Source organism: Bombus flavifrons, chromosome 9 (assembly GCF_040668555.2).
Source record: "Bombus flavifrons isolate JBK064 chromosome 9, iyBomFlav1_principal, whole genome shotgun sequence".
NCBI lineage: Eukaryota > Metazoa > Arthropoda > Insecta > Hymenoptera > Apidae > Bombus > Bombus flavifrons.
Genome location: NC_138450.1, coordinates 15,222,501 through 15,247,909, shown reverse-complemented (window position 1 = coordinate 15,247,909; position 25,409 = coordinate 15,222,501). Strand labels below are relative to the sequence as shown.

Here is a 25,409-nt window from a genome sequence, read left to right as displayed (position 1 = left end):
AAACGCGCATCCGTGAATAACTCTAGCCACTTCATAGCTAACTTTTAAAATCCGTATTATCGCTACTTCAGGTATGCAAACGTAAACAAAGCTCCATCCGAGGAACTTCATTTCCTCCGGGAATAGACGGAAGCTTTAAAAATAAAACATCGTCGTTCGTCCGACAATCGTAGAATTTGAGTAGTAAACGACGTTTCGAGGGAATAAAATCTTCTTTCTGTAGTAAAAAGGAATAAAAACTGCGTGTTGAATATGGGGTATCGTGGAACGATCGAGAGAAATACGAAAGTGCCAACGGATCCAGTTTAATCCAACTAGTTGGCTATATTTTTCATCGTTTATATTCGAATGCGCCAAAATTAACAGACATACGCTTACTTGTTTATTCGACGTTTAAATCATACGCCGTTTCAACTTCTCGATAGCAAACCAAAAACTTGAACGAATCAGCCGAGACAAAGTGCTTTCTCGCGATTCCATTAGCAGTGGGATCTTTGAAAAAAGGAAGAAGAAAAAAGATGCTGCTGGACCAATTATCCGGTCGCAACAATGGTGGATCGTGTGTGCGCTGAAAGTTGCTCGCGAAATATAATCACGAGACGTGGAAAGATCCCGTGTGCGGAACCTGGAGGAAGAGGGGGGTAGGAGGAGGGGGAGGAAGAGAGCAGATATACGCGAAGGGGATTTCGTAGGAGGCCAGGGAACGCACACGTCGATCCCGCGGTTTTTATGAGGAGAGGATCTCCGGCGTTACGACTGGAGATCTTCAAATATTTACTCGAAACGCGGACGTCCTTCCGTCGTCGAGTAGCGGCCCGATAAACGTCGAGGTCTGGCCGCCTCCAGACGACTTCTGGATTTGTTTTGTGACTTGGTTTTAACCGCACGTGCTATGGAATTTCGTCATCTGGCAACGGGCTGCCATGCCGGGGCCTTTTTCCACAAGAATGGCCGGTTTCTTGCCGCGCCGCGCCGAGCCGCTGCCACGGTATCTTTATCGTCGACATCGCGAGAACTTGAATTCTGCGCCGGACCGATTTTTTCTTCCTTTCTTCCTTTCTTCCTTTCTTCCTTTCTCTCCTTTTCTTTCTTCCCCTTTTCTTTCTTTTCCCTTTTTTCGTTTTTGCCACCATCGGTGTTACGCTCGATCGACGGCTTCTGATTCATCGCAATATCCACACTGAATTTTCTTCTAACGTTTATCGAGCTTAACAAGAAGGAATAAGGCAATTAGACACACGAACGAAAGTGTTTCCTCGCACAGAAATCTAATAATAATAACAACGTTGAGTTTCGCAACGAACAAATCTGAAATACCGTAACGCGAAAATTACAATCGGATCGATTGGCTAATTCGAACGGAATCAAATTTCCAATTCGCTCGATTCGACGGTTCGAGTCTTCGTTTAAACATTCGGAAGGGAAATCCGTCCTCGACGAGGATTAAGTCGAATTCCTGATAGAGAGAACAGAGAGAACAGAGAGAACAGAGAGAATAGAGAGAACAGAGAGAATAGAGAGAATAGAGAGAATAGAGAGAATAGAGAGAAGAAAAAAATGTAAGTGGAATTTCGCGCATAATCGTTTTCTGCAATTCAAAGACGTGCCGCGATGAATAATGATAATCCCCGGTCGGTGCTTCGCGAACTATTTAAGCATCCCGAAGTAGAGTCTAATTCTACCCGGCCACAATTTGCATTAACTACACCCGGCCGTAACATTGTTCTCATTTCCCCGGGAACGCATAATTTATACATCGGCTATTTTTGAGCGGCCGTGTCGCGGGACCGTGTCGATGAACTTGTTCCAAGTCCAACCGGGGAGAATCGGCCCACGAGAAATTCATTGCGTGACGAGTTTCCTCTTTTTCGACAAGTCTAGCCCGGACTCGATCCTCGTTGCGCGTCTTTCTATATCCCTGCCATTCCTATACCCCTACCATTCATTTCTACCTCCACTTTTTTCACCTAACGCGTATTCCTATTATTTTCTTTCCTTCGATTCTCTTTTCCCGCAATAAGAAATTAACCTGCGTTTCACCCGACTTTACTTCATTTATTAACGATAACTATCTCAATAACGTATACCGTGTGCTTTTTTCTCGATTGAAACTTTCTTCGACGATCGCACGTATTTAAATTGAACGAAAATGCTTTTGGGATATGCAAATCGATCGATTCGTTCCCCTTTCTTTCTTCGTCTCGTTTAAGAATCGAAGGAAAGCCGATGCCTAAGGACACGTAATTTTCGAAAAATAAAAGACAAAGAACAAACAGAACGAGGCGCGTGATAGATCGAAAGGCAAAGTTTCGTCGATGCCGAACGACGTTTCTCCAAGGTAAAATGAACGCTGTGGTCGTGGCGTCGGTGAAAAAAATACTGCCGCGATTTCCCACGTATTGTCCGATCTTTACGGTCGATTTTCGTCAAAACTTTCGGCCGGTAATCCGTTCGATCGTAAAATCCTGCGACGCGTGTCACAACAGAACCGTAATCGCGGGTACTGCCATTTTCAGTTTACTTGCCCCTTGACAATCGTGAATTACGGTTATACTCTGATTTCGAGGATGTTGCTCGCTATGAAACGCATTTAATTCTCGAGTATCGTTGAAAGAGATACTTTCGTTTGCAACTTATCAGCGAATAGATAATCCTGCAAAAGTCTGAACGCAAGACGAATGAAATGGACGTTTAGCGATTATTGTAAATTTTGAAAATTTCGGAAACTTCAAGCTTTTCCATCTAAATACGAGCGATTTCGGTGAATTTCAGTGAATTTTACAGTTGAGAGGATGTAAATTAAAATAACAACTTGAATCAACTAAAACGTTATACGTTTAGAGAATCGAGGAAAGGAGATGACAGATTCGAACTAGAAAGTTAACGAACTAGTCAAATTAGAAAGTCATCGACTGTAGGTATTTCGCGTATAGGGAATAATCGCCAAAACAGCGTTCTAACTTTTGCTGAACGAGTGTTTTTTATTCGAACAAATGGGACCGTCAATTCTTGTCGCAATTAACGCCACGCTCTTTACGAGTTGGTAAGAAAAAGTAGAAAAAGCAGGCAGACTCGAAGCATTTTTTCTTCGCGGTCAACCCCCTTCGAGCTCACCAGTCTGGAATATTTACATCGGTATATTTAGTCCGACGCCCACGTTCATAACAGTTTATGTTCGCTATCGCCACGCTTTTGTCGCAAGGAAAAACGTGCACGCCCGTAAAAACAGCCACGCTGACAACAGGACTGATTTCTCGCGATTCCCCGCCGATTCCAAAGATCCAATTGGCATCATGGTGTTGGCCTGAATTAAATAATTTTACGCTTTAACTCGATCGCGATACAAACGTGTTCTTTCCTTTGCAAATGTCTCGACGAAAATTTTATTTGACGCTTTACGTTGTACGATTCGAGGAGGCTCGTTTTATACGAGTCGCTTGAAATTATCATGAAATTCTAGTCACTTTTTTCTAAGAAGCCGGTTCAAAGTATAAGGATATTAATATAATACTTAGAAGGAATAACTGTCTCAAACGAATAAGCATAATTCCAGTGCAGTGCGCGACGTACAACACCTGTCCGTGACCGGCATACGTATGCCCGCAATTATCAGCCTCGGCTCACCGTTTTATATCATGGGAAATCGCGTCACGTACATCCGCATCGTGTTACGTATTGCCATCGGCCCAACCAGAAAGCGTCATTAGAGGCGATCATAAACCCATAAGAATCATCAGGATGCATCTGCGATGAAATAATAAAAAAGAAAATAAAAGAAAAAACAAGGAAAGAAGAAGCACATACTGCTTTTCTTACTTTCGGTCGAGGGGAAATAACAATGAAACTCTTGCCGCGCGGCATCCGTCAGGCAACTTGAGAGATTCTATTTCTCCGTTGAAAAATTATTAGTTTTATTTTCACGACTTTCGAGCGACTTTCGAGCGACTTTCGAGCGACTTTCGAGTGGTGGGTATATCTGCGAAAAGCAAAGTGAAATATTTGAAATTAAAAGAGCATTTTCCATGGAATCCCAATTGTGAATCCCATCGTCGATCGCCACGATTTCGAGTAGCGCGATTTAAGAGGTTTAAAGTTGGATTGTTATCGAGGCGTTAAGACGAGATATCTTTCGAACGGACCACTTTACGCATAGCCAAACGAAGAACCTTTGTTTCGTCGATTCTCGTTTCTCAATCGTGTCTTACGACATCGTCGATGAGATTAGCGGCTTCCGCGAGACTTCCGCCGGACACCGATAACGCAATTATACCACGGTTGCAGGCTAATTTTTCTGCAAGCCGAATCTTTACACCATCTTCCCATTCAATGAAAATCGCGGACAGATTTATCTCGGGAAAAGCACGCTGCCGTGCCGTTCTCTCTCTCTCTCTCTCTCTCTCTCTCTCTCTCTCTCTCTCTCTCTCTCTCTGTCTACGCTTCCACTAATTTTAGACTCACTACGTTGGATAAGTGGACACTGGACAGGAGTGGCAAGTGGTTTGCAACTATGGTAATGACTATGCATGCAAAATTTCTACTACATTATCCATTTTTAGGCAATATATGATACAATGTCACATCTGCCAATCTCGCGAGTTAGATCAAGCCTTATCAAGCATTTGTCCGTTTGTCGCGATGTTTTAAAATATTCGAAGTTTCCGCGTTGTTTACCTTGCCTTTTAAATAAAAGTATGTTATACGGCCTGTTAGGAAATGATATTTTACACCGAACGAAGAGGCTAAAGATAGCAGAAGGAAGGTAATAAGACTACAGCTTGGAGACGGTAAATTGGACGATTCAACCGAGCACGGTAGAATGGCGCTAACGAAATTGCAATTTTTACGCGTATATTTTAAAGAACTGTAACCGATCATAGACTATCGAGAAAGAAAATTAGAGGAAGCAATTTTTTCCAACCACGTAACTCTGTCACGAAACCGTGTAACGTCGTTATGTCGAATATGAAATGATTTTTCTTGCAACTCGACGAATCCGTTGCATTATCTTTCGTTACTTCACCTTCGGGTTGTACATAAATTGCACGTTAAATTTAAATCGTGCAATGGAAATCGGGTTTTTCAAAGCGGTTGGACAATTTCCAATCTTGAACCAGTTGAACGGTCCTTATAAAAAGTTCCTGTCCTTATACGAATGCAATGTGTGATCCTTGATATCTGTTGTTCGACTGCTAAATACAAATTAAGCGTTCACTGTTTTTCTATATTCCAAAAGCGGCCGCCTGTTTTGTTTTCTTAAGCGATTTCTCCTTTTGCTTTTCCTCTTTAAATTACAAATAGACTATGAGTTGAAATTATGTACTCGTATGTGACTAATCGCCAGGTAAGTTCGAAAGTCTATGTAAATTGAGCGTAGTTTTCTCGAATCGATTTATCGACAAACTTTGTTCCTCAAAAGCTATTGTACGTATGGAAAAATAACGCGTAATAGGCTTTGACAAACAAAGAAGCAAACAGAGTGCAAAAGAACGTCGTAACGTGTTGCGGAATTTACTTGCGACGAAATTACAAGTAAGGTAAAGCGAAACGCGCGTAGTAACGACACAACGATATAAAGAAACACGAAAATGTTACCTACAAATATATAAATAAATAGAAAATTAATACTTTGAATTTTCTCTCCTGATCGTGTTTCGAATCCATGCATTCGGAATTTCGAGTTTCCCTTCTACTTAAGCAAGAGGCTTCCTTGCTTATTTACATCGGAAATGTGAAGTAATTACCATTTTTACTACGTTAAAAAACGAGAATTCAACAGTATCTATATGAACCATGTTATTATCGTTCTAAAACAGTATTCTTCTATATGACAGGTACTTACATATACAAAATGCAACAATTTGATATAACAGAAAATGATATGAACGAGGTCGCGTTAAGATAAAATGAGTTAAAATGCCGCGGTATATCGTCGATTTGTTAGAGGAATGACTGGTAAAAGTATAACTGGGAAAGGTAAACATTCCGGGAAATAAACTTTAAACGTTTGAAACACCGTTGTCATAATTTTATTAGAAGGGCAACCATATTTACATTACACCGCGTTTCTAGCTGGAACTTGCTAGAAATATCGATGAACGGCGCAGAGAATATTTCTTCGTTCGTCGATATGCTGCGAAAAGAGGAGGAAGGAAGGGAAGGAAGGGAAGGAATGCTGGTGTAAATGAGAGGAGAGGGCGCGTTACTGAAAAACCCGTCAATTAAAGCTGCATTAAGCGTCGCGGGTCGTTCGTAAGGCGGTGGTAAAATCGTAGCGGAGACACTGGCGAAGTAAATGGAAGAAAGAGGGGAAAGGAGGCGGGAAAAAGAGAGACGACGAACGTTTCTCGAGAGCTCGTCAGCTCGTGAAAGCAGTTCGAACGGGCGACGACGAATCTGTCTCGCTATTGATAGAACACCATAGACAACGGGCGCGGCTGGTTTTTCCTGAAACATGTAAAAGTTCCACGCACCATCGACCGTCCAGAAATAGACGCGCGCCACAACCAAAAACGTGAGATCCACGATTTTATTTACGATCTTGTTACACCCCTGAAACCGAACCAGCCACGCGCCACCCCCGATATCCGTCCCTCTTTTCTTTTTCGTGACCTCAGCTTCGGAACGGTTTATGGAGCACCGACAGCTCCGCCACGAAAGGGCTCGCATCGACCAATTTGATCCCTCGATGGGACTTTTGCCTTCCAACTGACTTCACCTTGGGTCGATTGACTGAACGGATCCCGTCTTTGTCGCCAGTAGTCTCGTTGCAAGATAGATACCGTTAACGCTGCGATTATCGGCGACCAAAGATTAGAAAATTTGTATCGCAAGAAAAGACGATACTTTACATTGTACGTATAGTTTAGAGCAAAAAAGATTACGCACTTTCCGTGCGTAAAGATTTGCACCGTTGTAAATCTATCAGATTTACGAGTAAAGACAAACTCTGATTGGAGATTCTTCGAAACGAAGGGCCTCGAACGTTGAAAATTCTGCGATTCTCCGCTAAATCGTAACTTCTCGCACGAATAAATCGTTCGCGATTCAAGGTCAAAGATGTATGCAATCGCCTGATATAACAGCCACGAAGAGATACCATTAGAAAATCTTAATACAATGTCAATTTCAGAGATCGTAATCTGACGATTGGTAACATAAATAGGAAAAAATCCAAGGGACGCAGACTCGTAATGGGTCACTGGCGTCAAGCGTGCTTATAAATAACCTCTTCCCCGTAAAAACATTTAAAAATAATCGAGCGTAATCGAAAGCAAAACTGGTGGCTAAGGGGATACCCCGGCTTGGGTGGCAGAAGGAAGTCGCGTGGCTAAATTTTGGGAACAGGGAAAACAGAAACGAGAAGGCAGCTGTTAGCTTTCTCACCCTCTTCGCTAGCTTTCGGGGATAAACGCGCGGAAATGACGAGAAATCCTGCGTGGCCTGTCTATTAGACGGTGCTTGTTCCCCGACGTGGCGTATCGTGTCGATTCTCTAACTGGAAGAACACGAGAAATAGAAATTCGGAGCGAAGCAAATCCTCCTTGACATCTGATACAAGTACAGGCATATAACGGGAAAAGGAATTGTTTAAAACTTGTATCATCGTTATATCTATATTAACATTATATATATATATATATATATATATATATATACATTATATATATATATATATATATATATATATTACAGGTATAGGAAGTTCAGTAGAATTTTGTGGAACAGAGTATGTAAGAAATTTCACTTTCAAAGTCCTTCTTCGAATCTTTAAATATCTTTGAAAGGGAAATGCAATTTTAAGTACGCGCTGTGCAAATTTATACGAACATGTTTTTTTTATGAAAGCGCTATCTACACGTTGCGACAATGGCGTCAGATCGCAAACATCTCGTCAGAGCACACATGTCCATAAGAGTGGATGCATTAACGAATCTAATTGAAGCTGCGACAAAACTCGAAGGTTACCAAACGTGTACATTGTTAAAGTTTTATTAAAGCTTTGCGGAACGCATGTCTGCTCCTCGTTCGCAGCGGAAATATTTACAAATGGCAAATGACGATTGTTCGGGCCAAACCTCGAAACAAGTTAGCACGACGAATAGCACATTGGACAAATAGCACAAACGGAAATCTCCTAACCGTTGACAAATTTTTATCCATCTACGTATATCTTCGCTGTGTCAAGCAAGGCAACTCGGTCGTCGCGACGCTCTTGCAAAATTTTCATTCTCCTACCGTTTCGACGAGATCGACGTAAGCACGGAGAATGCTGGAAATTTGTTGTAACGTGTCACGATACTTTATCGATCTAACGTGAATATTATTAGATGGCGGATTTTTTTTTTTTTTTTTTGGATCCACGGGAAGTATATAGTTGCTTAGTTCGCGTTTCTTTAATATCGCTACTAAAGATTAAAATTAAGATAAAGGAATTTTCGCACGAACTCGTCTCGACGATAGAAAAATATAAAAATAGATATAAATAAAAAGGCGATTCTGCTGTAATTGATATACTGCGGCGTATGTGGTTGGAGGACGCAGAATCGGTAGGACGCAGCCGCGAGTTCGTCACAATGCAATGGTTCGATCCAGAGGTGCAGCTTGCGTGGGCGTTGATTAGCTCCGCAAAAGGGGCAGAGTCGTTTCTCTCGGCCGATTATAAAATATTCCGCAGGTAGAGACCAGCAGCTAGTCAGGAATAATGGAGGATAATGGTGAAAGGACCGGAGGACTTTATCAATGGGAATTGGCGTGGTTCTAATGGGCACGAGCCTGGACAATGGTCCGCCAGGGCGGATGGTCAACGTTTGCCTCGTGTCGCCCCCACTTTTTGTTTCTCTCATCCTGTCGATGGTCAGCTGCGAACACCCCCGCAGCTGTTCCGTTTGTTCGACGATTTTCGCAGCCTGACCGGCTTCTGCTTTTCCTCTGCGTTAGCTGTTTCTCGCGACAATTATTGCTCTCGAACCATTAGCCAGGGCCAGTACGGCCCGCGCCCGGGGTTAAGAAGATTCTGTCCCGTGAAACGATTATATCGAAGCGCCACGTGGTTGGAAAGTATCGTTGGGGTGGGAAGTTGGAACGTTTTTCGGAAACGAGCGAAAGCATCGAGCGAAAAGAGAATCGAAATACTATACGCTATAATAATCGAACGAGATTTGGGCCGACCGAGATTTTGATCGACCGAGTGGAAACTTGTTATTCAAGGACAAGAATAAGGACTAACGAGATCATTTTTCGATTAATTACTTTGCGAATGAAGCACGTAACGATGTATCGACCAAGGCGATGTTCCAAGTTTCCTACTCGTTCGACGAAATTGTTCGAGTTAACGACATTCGATATATATAGAAGCGACGGTAAATTGTACATATTTCCTGTTTAGCCAGCAACCGTGGGATCAAAAGTTCAACGCCAACGACTCAATCGAATATTTCAAGCATCACGATTCTCTCGTGTCTAACAGCTTTTCAAGCGTAGTCAGTCCGTGCAGTCGGAGAATTAATCACACCCTGGAGGAAGGGTTGGTCATCAAGGGGCACGGACACGGGCACGGGCGAGTTGTACGGAGACAGATAGCCCGGGAATTTCTCTTAGACCGCATCAACCGTTTGCATAATAAACTGACTCGAATATCGGCTGGTTCTTACTTATTTTTTAGAGTCTTTCTTTGGTTTCGCATGCTGGAAAATGCGATTATATTTGCTTGCACTCGTGTAGCGTGTATAATACACAGTGTAAGAAGAAAAAGAAGAAAAAGAAGAAAAAGAAGAAAAAGAGAGAAAGCGAAAAGAAATACGTGCAGTAACGGGGAATAGATACAAGAGCGATAAATGAACGTTAGAATTTCAGTCAACTTCCAGCTTCGTTTTAACGACGTATAAAGCTAGACTATTAAATTAACACCTCGGCTCGGTTTAATTAGATACGATTGCGTTTGAGTATAATTTGAAAGCATACAAGCACAGCGTAAAATTTATAATGCTAGAGACGCGATATTTTACTCTATTTTTGCCTGTAACGACCAAGCTTAATGTCGTTCATTGAAATAAACAAGATTATACAGCAATCCAGCTGTGGAGTAACAGCAACGCTGTTCGAAAGATGAAATATTTCGGCAATTAAAAACGAGAGGTGAACAACTCTGACGGAAATAATGGTCGAATCATTAACCGTCATTTTAGCCTGCGGAAACGGCTTAATTGCCGTTCTTCGACCATCGTAAAAGATCGCCAGAGCTCCGAACGCAACTTGTATACTCTTCCAGCTGATTCAAGAATAGGCGATCGTCAACTTTTCCAACGCGTTCCTCGACGATGAAAAAATACCTGTTAGCTGTTCGTGGACGAATTATTGACGAATTTAGCAGTTTCGAACGCGTTTCGTGTTGCCAAATCTTAATGCGAACGATTTTCATCGATAGAGTTATCTATCATAGCGTTAATCGTGTGCGAACTTGTCCGATCCAAATTTAACTTGCTCGTTGAGCTTTATACGCGTAGCATTTGCATAGGTACGCAGCATCGAGCGAACATCGGTATATCACCTTCTTTAACGAGCTTTTTTTTTTTCGTTTTATGCGCTAATCTGTGGTACGTAAAATCGTGTATCTATATTCTGATAGGTACGCGCAAATCTAACGCTTCGAGTTTTCTCGATGTACGCAATGTCGGCCGATAAATTATTTATTATAAAACAATTTCTGCAAAATTGTAACAAGACTTTGGATAAACCTGTAACAAAGGAAGGCGATTTAACGACTGAAAAGGAAACGCTTCTCGTACGACGATCGTAAAAATAGCACTCTGCTCGTTCGCTTGCAACGCTTTTCTCTCAACGTGGGTGGGACATTTTAGAATCACCATGTACGTATATCGTAGCACGTGAAGTAATGGCTTTCCGTCCCTATAGCACAGTACCTACTTACACCGATAACAGTAAATCCGTTAGCGCAGCTGGTTCTCAGACGTATATCCTTTCTTAATTTTCCTAGACCAAATTATCAGCCAACGATCCACCGTGTTACGATTGTTTAGGGCGACACGATCGAACAATTTCCGCGAATCGAGATCATTTCGCGAGCAGCTGGCTACGAATCATCGAGACAGCCGATCTCGATGACGTTCGAGAATTTCGTTCACGCGCGTAATTCAGTTTTCAAAGGGTGAGTTAAAGCCATTGGGCAATTATCGCGAACCGGCTAAACGAGCGGCATTAATCGTCCCTCATTGGACATTGCCAATCGAGCGGGTAAAACTTGGCCTGGTCAAAGCGTAAATCTTACTAATGGCGCGGTTGCACGCGCCTCTATGAAACGTCTTCGGGAAACCTGCCGTTAATTCGTTCTTTATTTATCAAACTACCGACTTGGATATTTACTTAGAAAGAATCGTAAAGATCGTAATTTGGAGAAGCGTAGTTTTCCCTTCCTATAACGTATAGACGATTGATAATAACAGTCAACTTGGTTTGGTGTTACAACGTTAATTTATCTTAACTTTAACTAACTGTAGCCGAGCTCGTGGACGAACGTGGAGTTTTCACAGTGGAAATGGATTCAAAGATACCGAGTTACCTGAATCGAACGAATCTAAAAACTGTTATTTGAAACGGGAAACAAGCGTTAATTACGCATTACGCGCTAAACTCGTTTCTAAACGTGTACTTGATGATACAACAGTCGACTTACTCCTACTATACTTGTGTATTTTAAGCTTTATGCATCTGCTGGCGTAGTAACTTTTACCTCGTGCTCCGTGTTTATTATCAATTATGGATTGTAATTATCAAATCTAGCGAAAGATAGCAGACGTAAAGTAAAAAATATGGAAAATAATTTTGCGAATATCGCGAAAGCTAAAGCCAACGCGGTGGTTTGTTTGGTGTTAGGTCGATAACATGATCGAAAATGGTGGAAACCCGCGAGACGTGCCAGGACAGGATTCGTATAATTAGCATAGATATTTATTCGCAGCAAGGTAAACGTTTCGCAATGACGTATGTATCGGAGAAAGAAGGTAAATCGAACGAAAGAATCGTTCGAAGATGGTTAATCGGTGACGACTGGTTAACGTAGCAAGAGAATTGGTGAAAATACTAGCGTATAGTCGCAAATTTTGCGTTGGAGTTCATAAGCGACAGCCTAAACCACGCGTAGATCGACACGATTATCTCTATGCATGTGCAGTAGATCATTATTGCTTAAAAGAAAAAGTATGGAAAAACGAAGGAAAGAAAAGGCACGTCACGCTGTTTTCACTCTCGCACGGAAACGCAACAGAATATAGCTGTATTCGGTGTATACGTATACCTACCTACATGAGCTGCTCATTGAACATCCAATTAATACTATCCGAACGATTCTCGAAATGTCGAATAACCTGCCGATCCGCTCGTTCGAACAAGTGGCCTGATTTTTCAACGAAAGCGTTTAGACCGGTTTTCCAAGAGGACAGCGCAGCGGCTGCTCCGTTTTCTCGCCTCTCGCGTCGTTTGGCAGAACGGTCGGTGGACAGACACGTAGGGGACACTTAATTGCCATGTATCGTTGTAAAATCGTTTAGCGAAGCCGGAGGAGTCGTAGTCAAAGCCGGGTCTGAGGCTGTAAGAATTAAGCGCGAGGCCGTGAGGATTATTCGCATGGATACGCGACTCTCGCAATCTTATCGACAGTTTATTTACCTATATTATTCGATAGCGCGATAGCAGGCATCCGCGAAGAATCGCGTACGACGTACAGAAATGAAATCGAATTTTTTCAAACGATACTGCTACTAATTTCGAAAGCACGTAAGAAGAAAGCGGGGATAAGAATTTTGGAATTTCTGCGGATTTCGATTAAACGCTCGATTCGTTCCTCGAAACGTAAGACGTACGAGCATCTTTCTTTCGTAAAACAGACGTCGAGTAGATATAGACCTGATAAATACCGGCCGATGGAAAAAGGAAATACGATATAATAATACGCGATGGCCGAGATCTGCTGGTAACTTTGGCCGGTTCGTTACAGCTAGAGATACGAGTGCATTAGTGACGGCAGATTGACCCGTTGGTCGAACGCCGCCGTTTAAATTGCATCGCATCCAGAACAATGTTCACGTGCATTGCCACGCAATGATCCACTCAGGCGCGTCCTCGTCCATTCGCTTGGACCTGCCGTGCCGACTCCTTCCGCAGAGGTACTACCATCGGTCTGCAGATTAGGTTAACGAAATGGTTCGGTTATAGGTTTGTAATCCGCGTGACCGATCGGTACGTCGCAAATCTTCTTAACTCTCTGTTCGGCATCTCTGTTGGACGTTTAAAGCGCTGTCACGACTTGGTACTTCGAGAACCCTCTCGTCTCTTCCATTTCATTTCTCTCGCGGATTCTTATTAATTAGCGATTTTCAATTGCAATTTCACGCGGATTCGTGTGTTCCGTTCGATCGTCGGACAGAACGTCCGTGTCGTGAAACGGCTCACTTCGTTCCAATAAACGAAAATTCTAACAACGATAATTCGATCTCTTCTCGATGTCTCTTCTTGGAAATGAATGGAAAACCGTGGTCAGTTTCACGATATCTCCGAAACGTGCACAGAGATACGACTATCGATTACTTGTTGGAAATCAACGTTACGATCGTATCGGAACAAAAGTCGTCTTTAAGAAATAGCGATGACGTTGCAGGTGTCCAGAAAAGATCGACTGTCTCTGTTGTTGCAATTTGACCGAGCCCCTGAGACCATTTAAATAATAATCCGTCGTAAAAGGGTCCCGTCTTGATCCTAACGCGAACACGCACGCCACCGGTTTAACACGCACGCCCCTTTTCTCTGTGCTCCCTCGCGTGCCACGCCTTTTGCTCGTTATTGCCACGATGATTATTACGATTATTACGACTTCGTTTGCGGTTGCCGTCGGCAAAGGCTTCCAAGTCAAATACGATGACAGCGAGGTACTTTGTTAGGCCGGTGCCGGTGAGAAATGTCGCTGCCCCCGAAAGTTTCAGACTAACAGGCGGATATCGTTTTAAATTTCCTTCCCTGCTTAATCTTTGTAGGTGCAAAATGTAAACACGGAATGCACGTACATAGAGATTCGATAAACGTGAAATAAGTATCTAGCTTGTAGTTTTTTAAATATGCGTAAAAATTCGCGGTATAGCGAATGAAGCACGTTGAATCATCGGGACATTCGCGTAACTTTGACAAACGTAGATGTCGTTCGATATAAACGCAGTAGCATTGGAAGAAAATAAGATTTGTAAAATTCGAGTGCCGTCGAACTCTGTCCGAGGAACGTTGGAGGAACGGGTTAGCGAAAACGATGCTTCGAAGAAACAAGCTGGATGGATGAAAATATTGCGAAACGTTGCCAGACGTAGGTAATAGATGCAGAAATTAACGATCGCCTAGAGTCCGGGTTATGATCGTTAGAGTCCGAGGATACCGAAAATCGGAGAAACACGGAAAGCATCGATCGCTCGATTGTAAACGAGTCTTGGTTGGCTGTCGAGGTACACAGGTACCCGCCAGTCTCTTGGAGGCGGTGTAAGTGCACGACGAGCAAAGTACCGTTGGTCAGGATTAGATCGAAATTGATTCCTCGTCCGGGCAGATAAACGCGTTAACCGCGAGTCTGTACGTTGTGTACGGCGATATCGATGGATTTTTCACGCGGTCCACGGGCTCGCGCGGATCCGCATGCACACGGACCGGGCGATCGCAGTTCGACAGGGAAGGAGAGAGAGTTGCGATCGCTCGGGCAACACAAAGGGTGTACGCCCCGGAGGGCCGCCGAAAGGCGAACCGCCGAGAAACTCGACCGGCCGCGATTACAAATAACGATAAATTCCCCGGTCCGAGCAGCGGTAACATTAAAACCCTCTCACACTCGGTGTTGCGGCCGTGAATTGGTGTAGCTGGCTGTCCCACGGGGAAGTTGGCGCGAGGAACGATCATGATTTCGCCCGAACGAGATAAGGGTTTCGCGTATGACATGCCCGGACCTGGACTCGTCCCCCCTCCTGCTCGAAGACCCGACAAACTTCTACTTCTAGATTGGAATCCATAGCAGCGACTTGTAGCGTTCTGAGCTCCGGTCCGCGAGCATCGATCGGCCTTCTTTATTCATTTGCAAACGAATAAATAAGCGTACAGACCGAGGCACGGTGTACGCGGCTGGTCGATAAGATAGAGTCCTGTAAATCTGCTGGTTACTTAACAGGTCGCCGAACGATCTTCGCTCTCCCTCTCGACCCCCCTTTTTCGCGGCCACCTCCACCTCCTTCACCTTCCTCTTTCACCTTCTTGCCCCACCTCCCCCTCCCTGCCTGTTTCGCCAGGTCGTCGCGCTGCGCCGACTCGCGAGGTTCTTTATTACTTCATGCTGGGCAGACGGTGTTTTTCTTTCTGAGCTGCCTTCGTTCGAAGATAACAAAGCCTCGACACGGTTAACGCGTTACTGATCGCCTAACAAACACGCGGATCGCAATAACTCCAGCTACAGACTCGCGCGATGAAAACGTCGGAGATTTGAGACGAGGAGGGACGAGAACGTGTCTAACCGAGAGAACTGGCAATCGGCGGGGTTTTCGTACGAGCAGGCAGCCGGAGAACAAGAGCGTAGTCCTGCGGAAAGTTTCGCGAGAAGATACGCGTGTACAGTTTATCGCAACTTTGTCCTGGCGGTGGTAGATCGGCTTGTTGGGAAACGAAAAGTTCGTCGAGGATCGTTGTCCTCGATCGGGGATAAACCTATCTTCGTCCGTAATTTCGAACACGTAGCTGCGTATTCGTATAACTGTATACATATGTAGGCATGATATTTTTTTTTAGGCGTTCACCACGCTGTGTTTTTCAACTTACAAGAATATCGCTCGCTTGATTTTACTACAGTCGACTCGCAACTTGTCGGCGGTCTCGTCTCTTTTAAACGATAAATATTATACAACAGCTAGGAGGAGACCTCCTCCTGGGCTACGTTACGGGCAACGTTGTTGCTCTCTGTCATGCCGTTCTTAGGAACCACGTGTCACATGATTTACGATAATTCAAGAGCCCCGCGAATGGGCTTGGTCTTTCGAGGCCAGCGGTCGGCACATTTCTTCGGATTTCTTTATGGACCGTGCGAAATTCTCTGCAACCCATCGAACAACTACCTTGCGGTACTGCTGTAAAGCTTCGTGAAACTTCCAAGCTATTTCGCTACTACGGACCGATCGAGTTTAAAAAGCATAATTTGCCGACTAAGAGATGAAAAATTACTAGCGAAATACATCGTATACATCATTGAGAAAGTATATACCGATTCGCTTGTCACGTTATTATAGGACTTTGCCTTGCAAACTAACTACACGTAGGTATACGCTATACGCTGGGTGCTTCGAAAAACACGTAGCGATATCGAGCTACCATTGCCACGAGCAGAACGATTGCCATTTAACGGTGGAAGGAATCGAAGGAATCGAAGGAATCGAAGGAATCGGCACTCGATGGTCGCGGTAAAATACCCCTTCTGCCTTGTGGCAACGTATCCCATTGCGAAGATCGAGCCCCCAGCGAAGAAGAAAAACGATCCGGCCGTAACTCATCGAGCCGACAGCAGTCACTCGCGAACAAAGGGAACCCGGTCGCGAAGATCGCGAGCGGGGTGTTGGACGGGGGGCTCGGAGTTGCAAATATGGCAATCGTAATGGAAGGAGACTTCCATCTTGCGCTTTAGTGTCTACCCGGAGATAGATTAACCGTGTGCAACCGCGGCTATGCCTGGCTGCCGCCCCCACCGTCCCCGGCGCGGCCCGCACAAAAGTATAATATGTACTATCGTCTGTCCTTTGCTCGCCGAGGAAAACCTTCCCATACCCCTCCACGTTGTTCCGGTACCCCACTCCCGGGGACGGCGATTGCGACTGCGACGGATCGGCTCGGCTCGGCTCGGCGCGGCGGAGTGGCAGAGTGGCGGAGTGGCGGAGCGGCGGAGCGGCGAAGTGGGAGGCGGAGGAGGCAAACCGGGCGGTGGTGGTTCATTACACGGCACGAATACCTTGGCCCCGGTGAGAAAGTGTGTATTCACATGCACGCGGTGCAAGCAGCCGCGTATGCAACGAGTAAGAAAGCGTATTAGGTACGCAGGCATGCGATCCCGGGTAAAGGAGGGCGGTCCGAGGAGACAGGTGCGAGCCAATCGCGGCCCGCCACGTGCAATTTCCCTCGGCGTCTCTCTTTCCCCGTTCATTTCTCATTCCTCCTCTATCTCTTCCCTGCCTCCCTCTTGTCTTCCGCCGCCTCCGCCGCCTCTCGTCGTCGCCACGCCGTCACACCGCCGTGCCGTGCCGCGGCGCCGCGCCGAACCGCGCTGCTAACTTATTTAAACGAGACTCGACCCCGTCACTACGAGTACGAATCCCTTTCGTATTCGGCACCGATGCGCCGTGACTCTACGCTCCACAGGCAGAGGGAGGGGGAGAGGCGGTGGGAGAGAGAGAGAGAGAGAGCGAGCAACGACCCCCGCAACGATTCTTCGCTCGCTGCTTTTATCGATCGGCCTCCTTTGTCCCGCGACCTTGTACTCCACAGGATGCACCAACCCCTTTGCTTCCTGGAAAAACCGCTTCTTTGCTTTCTGGTCTTCTCGCTGCCTCTATCCTACGTCCTACGTCTATATCCGGTCTGGGAATATAGTTACAGCTGGAACCGATCCCGAACCGATCTCGAACCGATCTCGAACCGATCGCCTTCGATCGTGAACGAATCTCCATCTCTATAGGATCTATGTCGATCGATATCCATCTCGTGGAACGTAAGACGCATCGTTCGATCCATCCGCGAAATTAACCACAACAGACGGGAAATTAGCCTGTGCAGCAAGCCGTGTAGCAGTGGCCGTAAATTTCAAGGAACCTCGTCAGCGGAGAGATCGAAGATTCCCCCGGACAGGAAGTGTCTTCCAGGCTGCAAGGCGTTAGCTATCCGCTCTGGCCCGTAGTGAAACTGTCGGAGAGGAACCGTCTATCGGTGTGTTCCTCCAGGCGAATTCGTAGTTTGTTCCAAGCGAGATGTTTATACTCTTCGGTTAAAGGAAGCGGAATAACTACTATCGCTACCGTTGCTGCTGCTCCTATTGCTGCTCCTATTGCTGCTCCTATTGCTGCTCCTACTGCTGCTCCTGCTGCTGCTCCTGCTGCTGCTCATACTGCTGCTCCTGCTGCTGCTCCTGCTGCTGCTCCTGCTACTCCTTCGACGTGAATTATGACTTCCGACCCATTTTCGCATTGTCGCGGAGCCCAGGGGCTCGTTAGCCTCCGCTGGAGCGCGGCTTTCCTCCGGTTTATGATTTACTGCCGAGCGTAAATCATCCGGCCGAGGCCCAAGGTTGTTCGTTCGTTCGACAAAAGTCGCTCGGTCGCTCGCGGCACGGGCCGAGACAGTCGAACGGAAGGTTGCGTAACCACTGGCCGAAGGCCTGCACGTACTTTTGACCTGCAGAAAGCTGCTCGTCCAAGCAAAGAATCACGTTCGAACCCCTGCTGCAACCACCTGCGCTCTCCTCGTTGTCATACGTTCCCCGCGTTCTTTCCGATTTATCCCTGCAATTGTTTTTGTCAATGGCGTTTCATCGAGTTGATTTTCGTTGCTTCGGGAATGATAACGATGCAACTTGATTTCACCGACAGTTTCGGATTTCTCTGGATCGAATGGATAGAATGGAAACCGAGGACGTCGTAGTCGCGGGCAATTTGCACCAGGCGATCTTTTACTTGAGAAATTGATAACGCGCAACGTGACAACGTTTCTAAAATTTACAAATTTCTCTAAATTCCTTGCGTATTCTTACGATACGATGTCGCGTGATTTATGTTTGCCGAACAAGCGAGGATTGTCCGATGATTATCGGTAATCGAACGTATTGTATACGATCAGGGTTAATTTCAGGCATTTGGAAAGTGACGAATCGAACGTAGAAGCAAAAGTCTGCTCGAGATGGCGAAGCGTATAACGTTTGGACGGTAAAGCAGGCTGGTAGATGGTGTTCGAGAGGTCGAAAGCTGTTCACGAAGCCGTACGAAATACCGGTGTTCGCGCCCGATAACGAGTAATCGAATTAAAGCTATTTTATGGCCAGTATAGATAATCCAGTAAGGTTCTCTATCGAGTCGTTGCGTTCGACGCGGCCAGCTGTTTCTTTGTTCGAAAAGCTACGCTCTAGCCAGTCCGCTTTCGTTCGTCGCCCGTGCGAAGCCTGTTACCAGCCGATTAATTCATAGGAAATTCAGACTCTCGTGTCTGGTCGTCGATCTTCGATTTGTCACGCGTTGTCTCGTGCCCAAATCGTCGACCGTCGTTCGTCGCTGCTTATGAAATTACAGGAAACTAAATACGTTTGTAAAATTGTTTAACGCGTCGAAGAGACAAACGATAAAACGAGCTTTCCGTTTCTCGAGTAAAACGGTAAGAAGTCGGTTTCCTTTAAATTCGAGCATCGTTGTTTCTTCGACGCTGTTCCTCGCTATCGGCAAACATCGAGATAAATCTATCCGGACAGCTTTTTCGAAGAACGTCGTGCTGATTCGAAGCGAAAGCAGCACGCCGCAGGCCTAATACGGCCTAGTACGGTTATCTTGCTGCCGCTTCGAGGACAATCGAAGATGAAAATAATTTGAATTTTGATTGGTCGTCGATGAAAATGGAAAGTCGATATTTGCGTTGGTCGCGACTAGCAAACTAGAAAGTGCTACGCAGTTTCTGGTAAAAAAAAAAGCAAAACGAGACTGGAATAATTTGTAAAAGGTCGTATCCATTGACGATTCCGAGAATCTCGAGACTAACCGGAAGATAACGAAACGATGGAGAAACGTCAGAGGCACGGAGAAGGCGTCGATAAGTAGCAATCTGTCTTCCCGTTATTTTAAGCACCTCCGTCTCAGAAGCATTTCTCCAAGCAAAGTATACGTGGCTCCTTTTTCACCGCCAGATTCTCGAATCTTTTAGTGCTGTGTGTTCGAATCGAGAATCGCCTGTGGAAGAAAAGAGAAGTAAAAGTGGAAGAAGAGAGAAAGGAGAGAGAGAGAGAGAGAGAGAGGAGAGAGAAAGAAAGAAATGTGAAGGGAAAGAGAAAGAAAAGAAGAAAGGAGAGACGTCTAGACTCTAGACGCATTCCAGAGGACCAAAGGGAGTCTATTCGACGAGCGGCATCGTCTCACACTCCGCTGCCTCCCCCGCCCCCGTCCCCGTGGCAGCCGAGCGACTGGGCTCGCGGGGAGCGAAATGAAAAGCGGACGCGTGCAGCGTATGACTCCGGTGGCCGGTTCGCACGCAACGAAGCCGTAGATCCGGAAGTCGGTTCGGCGTAGGTGGAACCGGCGAAGAAGGGGTTCCCTCTGTATGATAATTAATAACCGGGCGCTGAGTGGTTCGGCGAGGCCCCGCCTCTTACCCCCTGATTTATGAACCGCGCCGCCTTCCTTGTCATAACCGTGCGTATGTATAGAAGCTTGCGCGCGGTGGAGGGAGGGCCAGCTAGTGGGGGTGAGCGCGGGAGGACAGGGTGGGGGAAAGGGTGACGCGTGACGTTGCGCGACGCGACGCTACCTACGCCCAGGCCGGCTCTTTACCGAGCGATCAGTCGGTTCTCTCTCGTCCTTGCCGGATGACATCGTTCGACACGCGGACGTCCGGCCGAAACGCAGCGCAACTTTCACGCGCCTCCGCGAGTCGGCGCCACGCACGAGCTTCCTGCTCCGCGAACCCGTGCAATCATGCAGCTCATGAGATGGAGCATCACGCGCCGCCTCGAATGCCGCGGCATCAAGCAGAGCATCTGCGGACCCTCCAGACTCTCGTGCGCACGATTTTCCGGTATGCAACCGTTGACCTTGAACGCATCTCCACGCCGCGCCGACGACTTCCCGCAAATTCGCCCTCCCTCTGTCTACCTCTCTGGCCGCTCTGGCTCCTCTGGCCCCTCTGGCTCCTCCGGCCCCTCTTTCCCCACTGACCTCTCCGGCCTCTTCGGCCTCTCCGGCCCCTCTGGTCCCTCTGCCCCCTCCCCCCACTCTCCTCTCCATCTTCCTCCCTCTCCCTCTCTCTCTCCCTCTCCCTCTCCCTCTCCCTTTCCCTCTCTTTCCCGTCACAGAGAAGATCACGTTCCACGTTTCATTCTACGTTTTCCCCGTTCGAGAAAAGTTCGTCTCGCGTACTACGAGTGATGGAAAGTTGTTCGAGTTGGAGGTTGCGGAGTTTTCTAGTGGATGGTTACATCGGGTGGCGAATGAAACGTTGTAACTGGTGCGATTCGAACGGGTCCGACTGGTCCGCCGGGAATAGTAATCGAGCGATTTCCATTTTTCATTGGCCCCGGTGCGCGTATTAAAAGTTTCCAGCGGTGTGGGGTTCGCGCGCCGCGCTCCGGAATACCAATCGCCGTGCCGTCGTTTCTTATCATCGACGCGAACGTGCACGATCCTCTCTCTCCACTGAGTTTTTCGTCACGGGCCCCTTTGCCGCTGTTTTCCTCTCGTTTGTGCCCGTATCCAGCGGTTCGTTACATTTCTCGCGTCCACGTTTTCAAGAACGGAAAATCGTGCGCGCCGATCGTACGAACGCCATCTTCTATCCGGTGTCGGTAAGCCTGGGTGGTAAATAAAATCGGAACGAATCCGATTAATCATTCTGCCTCGGTTTCACCGCGACACCGTACATTTTAAATATGACGCGCCGACTTGCCAAGCGTTCGGCCCGTTCCAGCCTTGGCGAGCGTTCGCATTAGTCGTGAAGCGAAACCTTATGAGCTTTCGTCTTCGACCGTTAAACTGGTTCCAGCTGGTGACGTTCGTTACTTTCCTATTCTTATCCCTTCTTATCGAATTGAAACGTACAAATTCTCGATATTGCGAAATCTTTGGATCGATCGAACGTCTCGAATCGGACTTGATACGACGAACGTTTACCTTCTCACGTTTCTATGTTGCAAGCTGCAAGCTCGACCGACCTAAAGTACGTAAAACGCTTGTAAAATATTCAAACTATCGCTGTAGGCTATCTAGAAAATTCCTTTTCTTTTTTCTCTTTCTTTTTTTTTATTTTATTAAACTCAATTTTTCTCTATCGTTCGTAGCAAAATGGCGTTGTCAATCGATATTTGTAATCGATTCAGCCCGATCGATCGATAAGCTATTCGTCATACTCGTCACGTACGAACGATAAAACGTTTTGCTCGGTCCAACACCTTCTTACCAATCCGTTCCAGTTGTCGAGCATGAAAATCCAGGTCTTGGACGTTCGCGTCTTTAACGACGAAACTTGTCGCGCATATTCTCGTTTCTCATACGTTGTGAAAATTGTACGACCAACCAAGTTTCTCCCGCGAGAAGCGTGTACATGTTCGAACCTTCCGGATCGATGATTACACTTGGAATAAGGAAGATGCATCGTGCAACGCTTCCACGCGTACCATATACCCCTACTCGTCTTACTTAATACGTATGTAAAGTTGGTTCGTCGAATGCTTCTTGCTGCATCGGTAACGCGCTGAACTGTCTATTTGAAATTCACACGACACACGGTATCTCGAACGACCGATGCTTTGTATATATATATATATATATATTTTTTTTTTTCGTCATTAGTGCGATACTCACAAACGATTTGAACGTTGAATACAGATGATACTTTGGCACGGTTTCTTCGCGCTGATGTCGTCCTCGCTACACGGATAGTAGCTCGATCTGGCTTCTACGTCTCTTGCTCGTCGCCGTACATAGGAAAAGATACAATATAGAATATTCGTAGGATATTTAACGTTGGGAAGAAACTAATCGCTAAAAGCTAATCGCGGTGTCACGTGTGTATTGCAGGTGAAGACAATGAGTTTACGTCGGATGGCGAGGAGAGTGGCGGTGGAGGAGTCGGCGGAGACGAAGCGGTGGACCTCACGGCATCCAGGTGCCATCAGGGTGAGGAGGACGACAAGGATCAGGAAGACGCTCTGGAGGAGGATGAAGAGGAAGGCGTGGACGAGCAGGACGAGCAAGAGGACGACGAGGAAGGATCGCGCAAACAGATGCATCACAGGCAGGATGCGGAGAACAACAACAATTTCGTAGAAGGTGGCGCTGCTGGCAGCCTGTTCCCGCCCGCTGGAACTAGTCACGTCACCCTGGAAGCTCTGCAGAACACGAAAGTGGCGGTGGCTCAGTTCGCGGCGACGGCGTTGGCCGGAGGCGCGGACAGCGAGGCCGCTCTGCAGGATTTGGCGTTGCTTCAAAGCACCCTGTACACCTTGCAACATCAGCAAGTGTTTCAACTGCAGCTGATCAGCCAACTGCAGCAGCAACTGTCCATCACGCACAATCAGTCGGTGCAGCAGCAAGGCCCGGGTGAGCCGTCGGATAGCAAGGAGATATCCCCGTCGCCGATCATCCAGCCTAAACCTTTGTCGAGCCTAACGTCGCCTCCGTCGTCGCGTCCACCGAGTCATCGGCAAACCTCGCCGGCTCCCGTGACGCCGAACCTGGCTCAGGAAAGACCGACGCCGACCAGCAGCGCGTCCCCGTTGAATATCCCGTTGGCCTCGTCGAACGCGACCGGCACGACCTCGACTACCAGTACCAGTAGCCAGATGCCGATGTCTCATCAGATACCGCCTCTCTGTTCGATCAGTTCTTCCCTAGCTTCGTCCATCATAACCAACACCGATCCGCCACCGTTGCACGAGCCGAACACCCTGGAGATGCTGCAGAAGAGAGCGCAGGAGGTGCTGGACAACGCGAGCCAGGGACTTCTGGCGAATAACCTGGCCGACGAGCTGGCGTTCAGGGGTGGAAAAGGCTCCCGTCTCTCCCCGTACGATTCAAAGTCCGGTAGCGGTCGCGGCGAGCCATTCTTCAAGCACCGATGCCGGTATTGCGGCAAGGTGTTCGGCAGCGACTCGGCGCTTCAGATCCACATACGATCGCACACAGGTGAGCGACCCTTTAAATGCAACGTCTGCGGCAGCCGCTTCACCACGAAAGGGAACCTGAAGGTCCACTTCCAGAGGCATACGGCCAAGTTTCCACATGTTAAGATGAACCCGAATCCCGTTCCGGAACACCTGGACAAGTACCACCCACCCTTGCTACAACAAATCGCCTCCGGTCAGAGACCGATGCCGTCACCGCCGCCGCCACCACCTTCTCACCATCCCTCTTTTCACCCGGCGGCAGCGCACGGTTTCTTACCTCCTCAGCCGCCCTTGCCGCTCAGTTTAGCCCTTCCCGGTATGCCACCCTTGTACAGATCGCCGGTTGTCGCTCATCGGGACGATCAGGACGTGCCGGAGAACCTGAGCAAGCCCGTTACCACTGCCCCGACCACCTCGCCACATTCCCCCGCGGTTGTGTCCAATTCTCGTCATTCCTTTCACGACAATCACCATCACCACCATCACCACCACAACCAACAACAACAACAACAACAACAACAACAACATCATCATCAAAAGCAGCAGCTCGAGCAGATGGACGAGATGAAGCTGGAGCAGCGATCGCCTATGCAGGAACAATACCAGCGACAGCAACGATCTATGAGCCAGGAACCGACCGAGAGGATAACGCCGAAGAAAGAGCCGGAGGAGGCCGAGGAGCCCACGGAGGAGGAGAGCGAGGATTTCGAGGAGACGACCAGACGGTATTTAAATTCACCCCAATCCTCCGTCAATCCACCCTCTCAACCGCAGACTTACGAAGACTGTAGCATGGACAGTAAGATGAGCGGTCGACTGGAGGGAGACGGCGACATGGAAGTCGACGAGGAGATCGAGGAGCAGCCGGAGAATTTGTCCGGTCGTGGAACAATCAATCGTTTGCCGCAACACGTTGTCGCGTATCCCGGCGCCTCCCCTGCGAGTAGTAGCGCGAGCAGTGGAAGCCTTCAAACATCGTTCGCGGGAATTCTGTTCCCAGGGCCACCGGCGCACCATCAAATACCCCATCACGCCGCACCACCAGCCGTAAACGCGTCCGCCGCCGTCTCTACCAACGAGATGATCGATCCGGCCAAGGATCCGGCTATCTATTCCAGTCTGTTGCCACGGCCGGGCAGCAACGACAACTCCTGGGAAAGTTTGATCGAGATAACCAAGACCTCGGAAACGTCCAAGTTACAGCAGTTGGTCGACAACATCGAGCACAAGCTGTCCGATCCTAACCAGTGCGTTATCTGTCACCGTGTGCTGTCCTGCAAGAGCGCACTGCAGATGCATTACAGGACTCACACGGGCGAGCGTCCGTTCAAGTGCAAGATCTGCGGCCGGGCGTTTACCACCAAGGGTAACTTAAAGACTCACATGGGCGTCCACAGGGCGAAACCGCCGCTCAGAATGTTGCATCAGTGCCCCGTTTGTCACAAGAAATTTACCAACGCGTTGGTGCTTCAGCAGCACATACGAT

At 47.2% G+C, this 25,409-nt stretch overlaps 1 protein-coding gene across 7 annotated transcripts in view; it reads left to right on the top strand.

Moving 5' to 3' along the window:
* salm (spalt major) overlaps window positions 1-25,409 on the top strand; it is a 71,396-nt gene that overhangs the window by 38,546 nt on the left and 7,441 nt on the right. The window contains exons 1-2 of one of the 7 annotated variants that reach the window (XM_069120922.1): window positions 20,614-20,838; window positions 22,836-25,409. The exon at window positions 22,836-25,409 is cut by the window's right edge and continues 942 nt beyond it. In XM_069120922.1, coding sequence (XP_068977023.1) covers window positions 20,739-20,838; window positions 22,836-25,409 — 2,674 coding nt within the window. In that variant the 5' untranslated portion in view covers window positions 20,614-20,738. The other 6 variants (XM_069120925.1, XM_069120920.1, XM_069120926.1 and 3 more) reach the window with 6 other exon arrangements.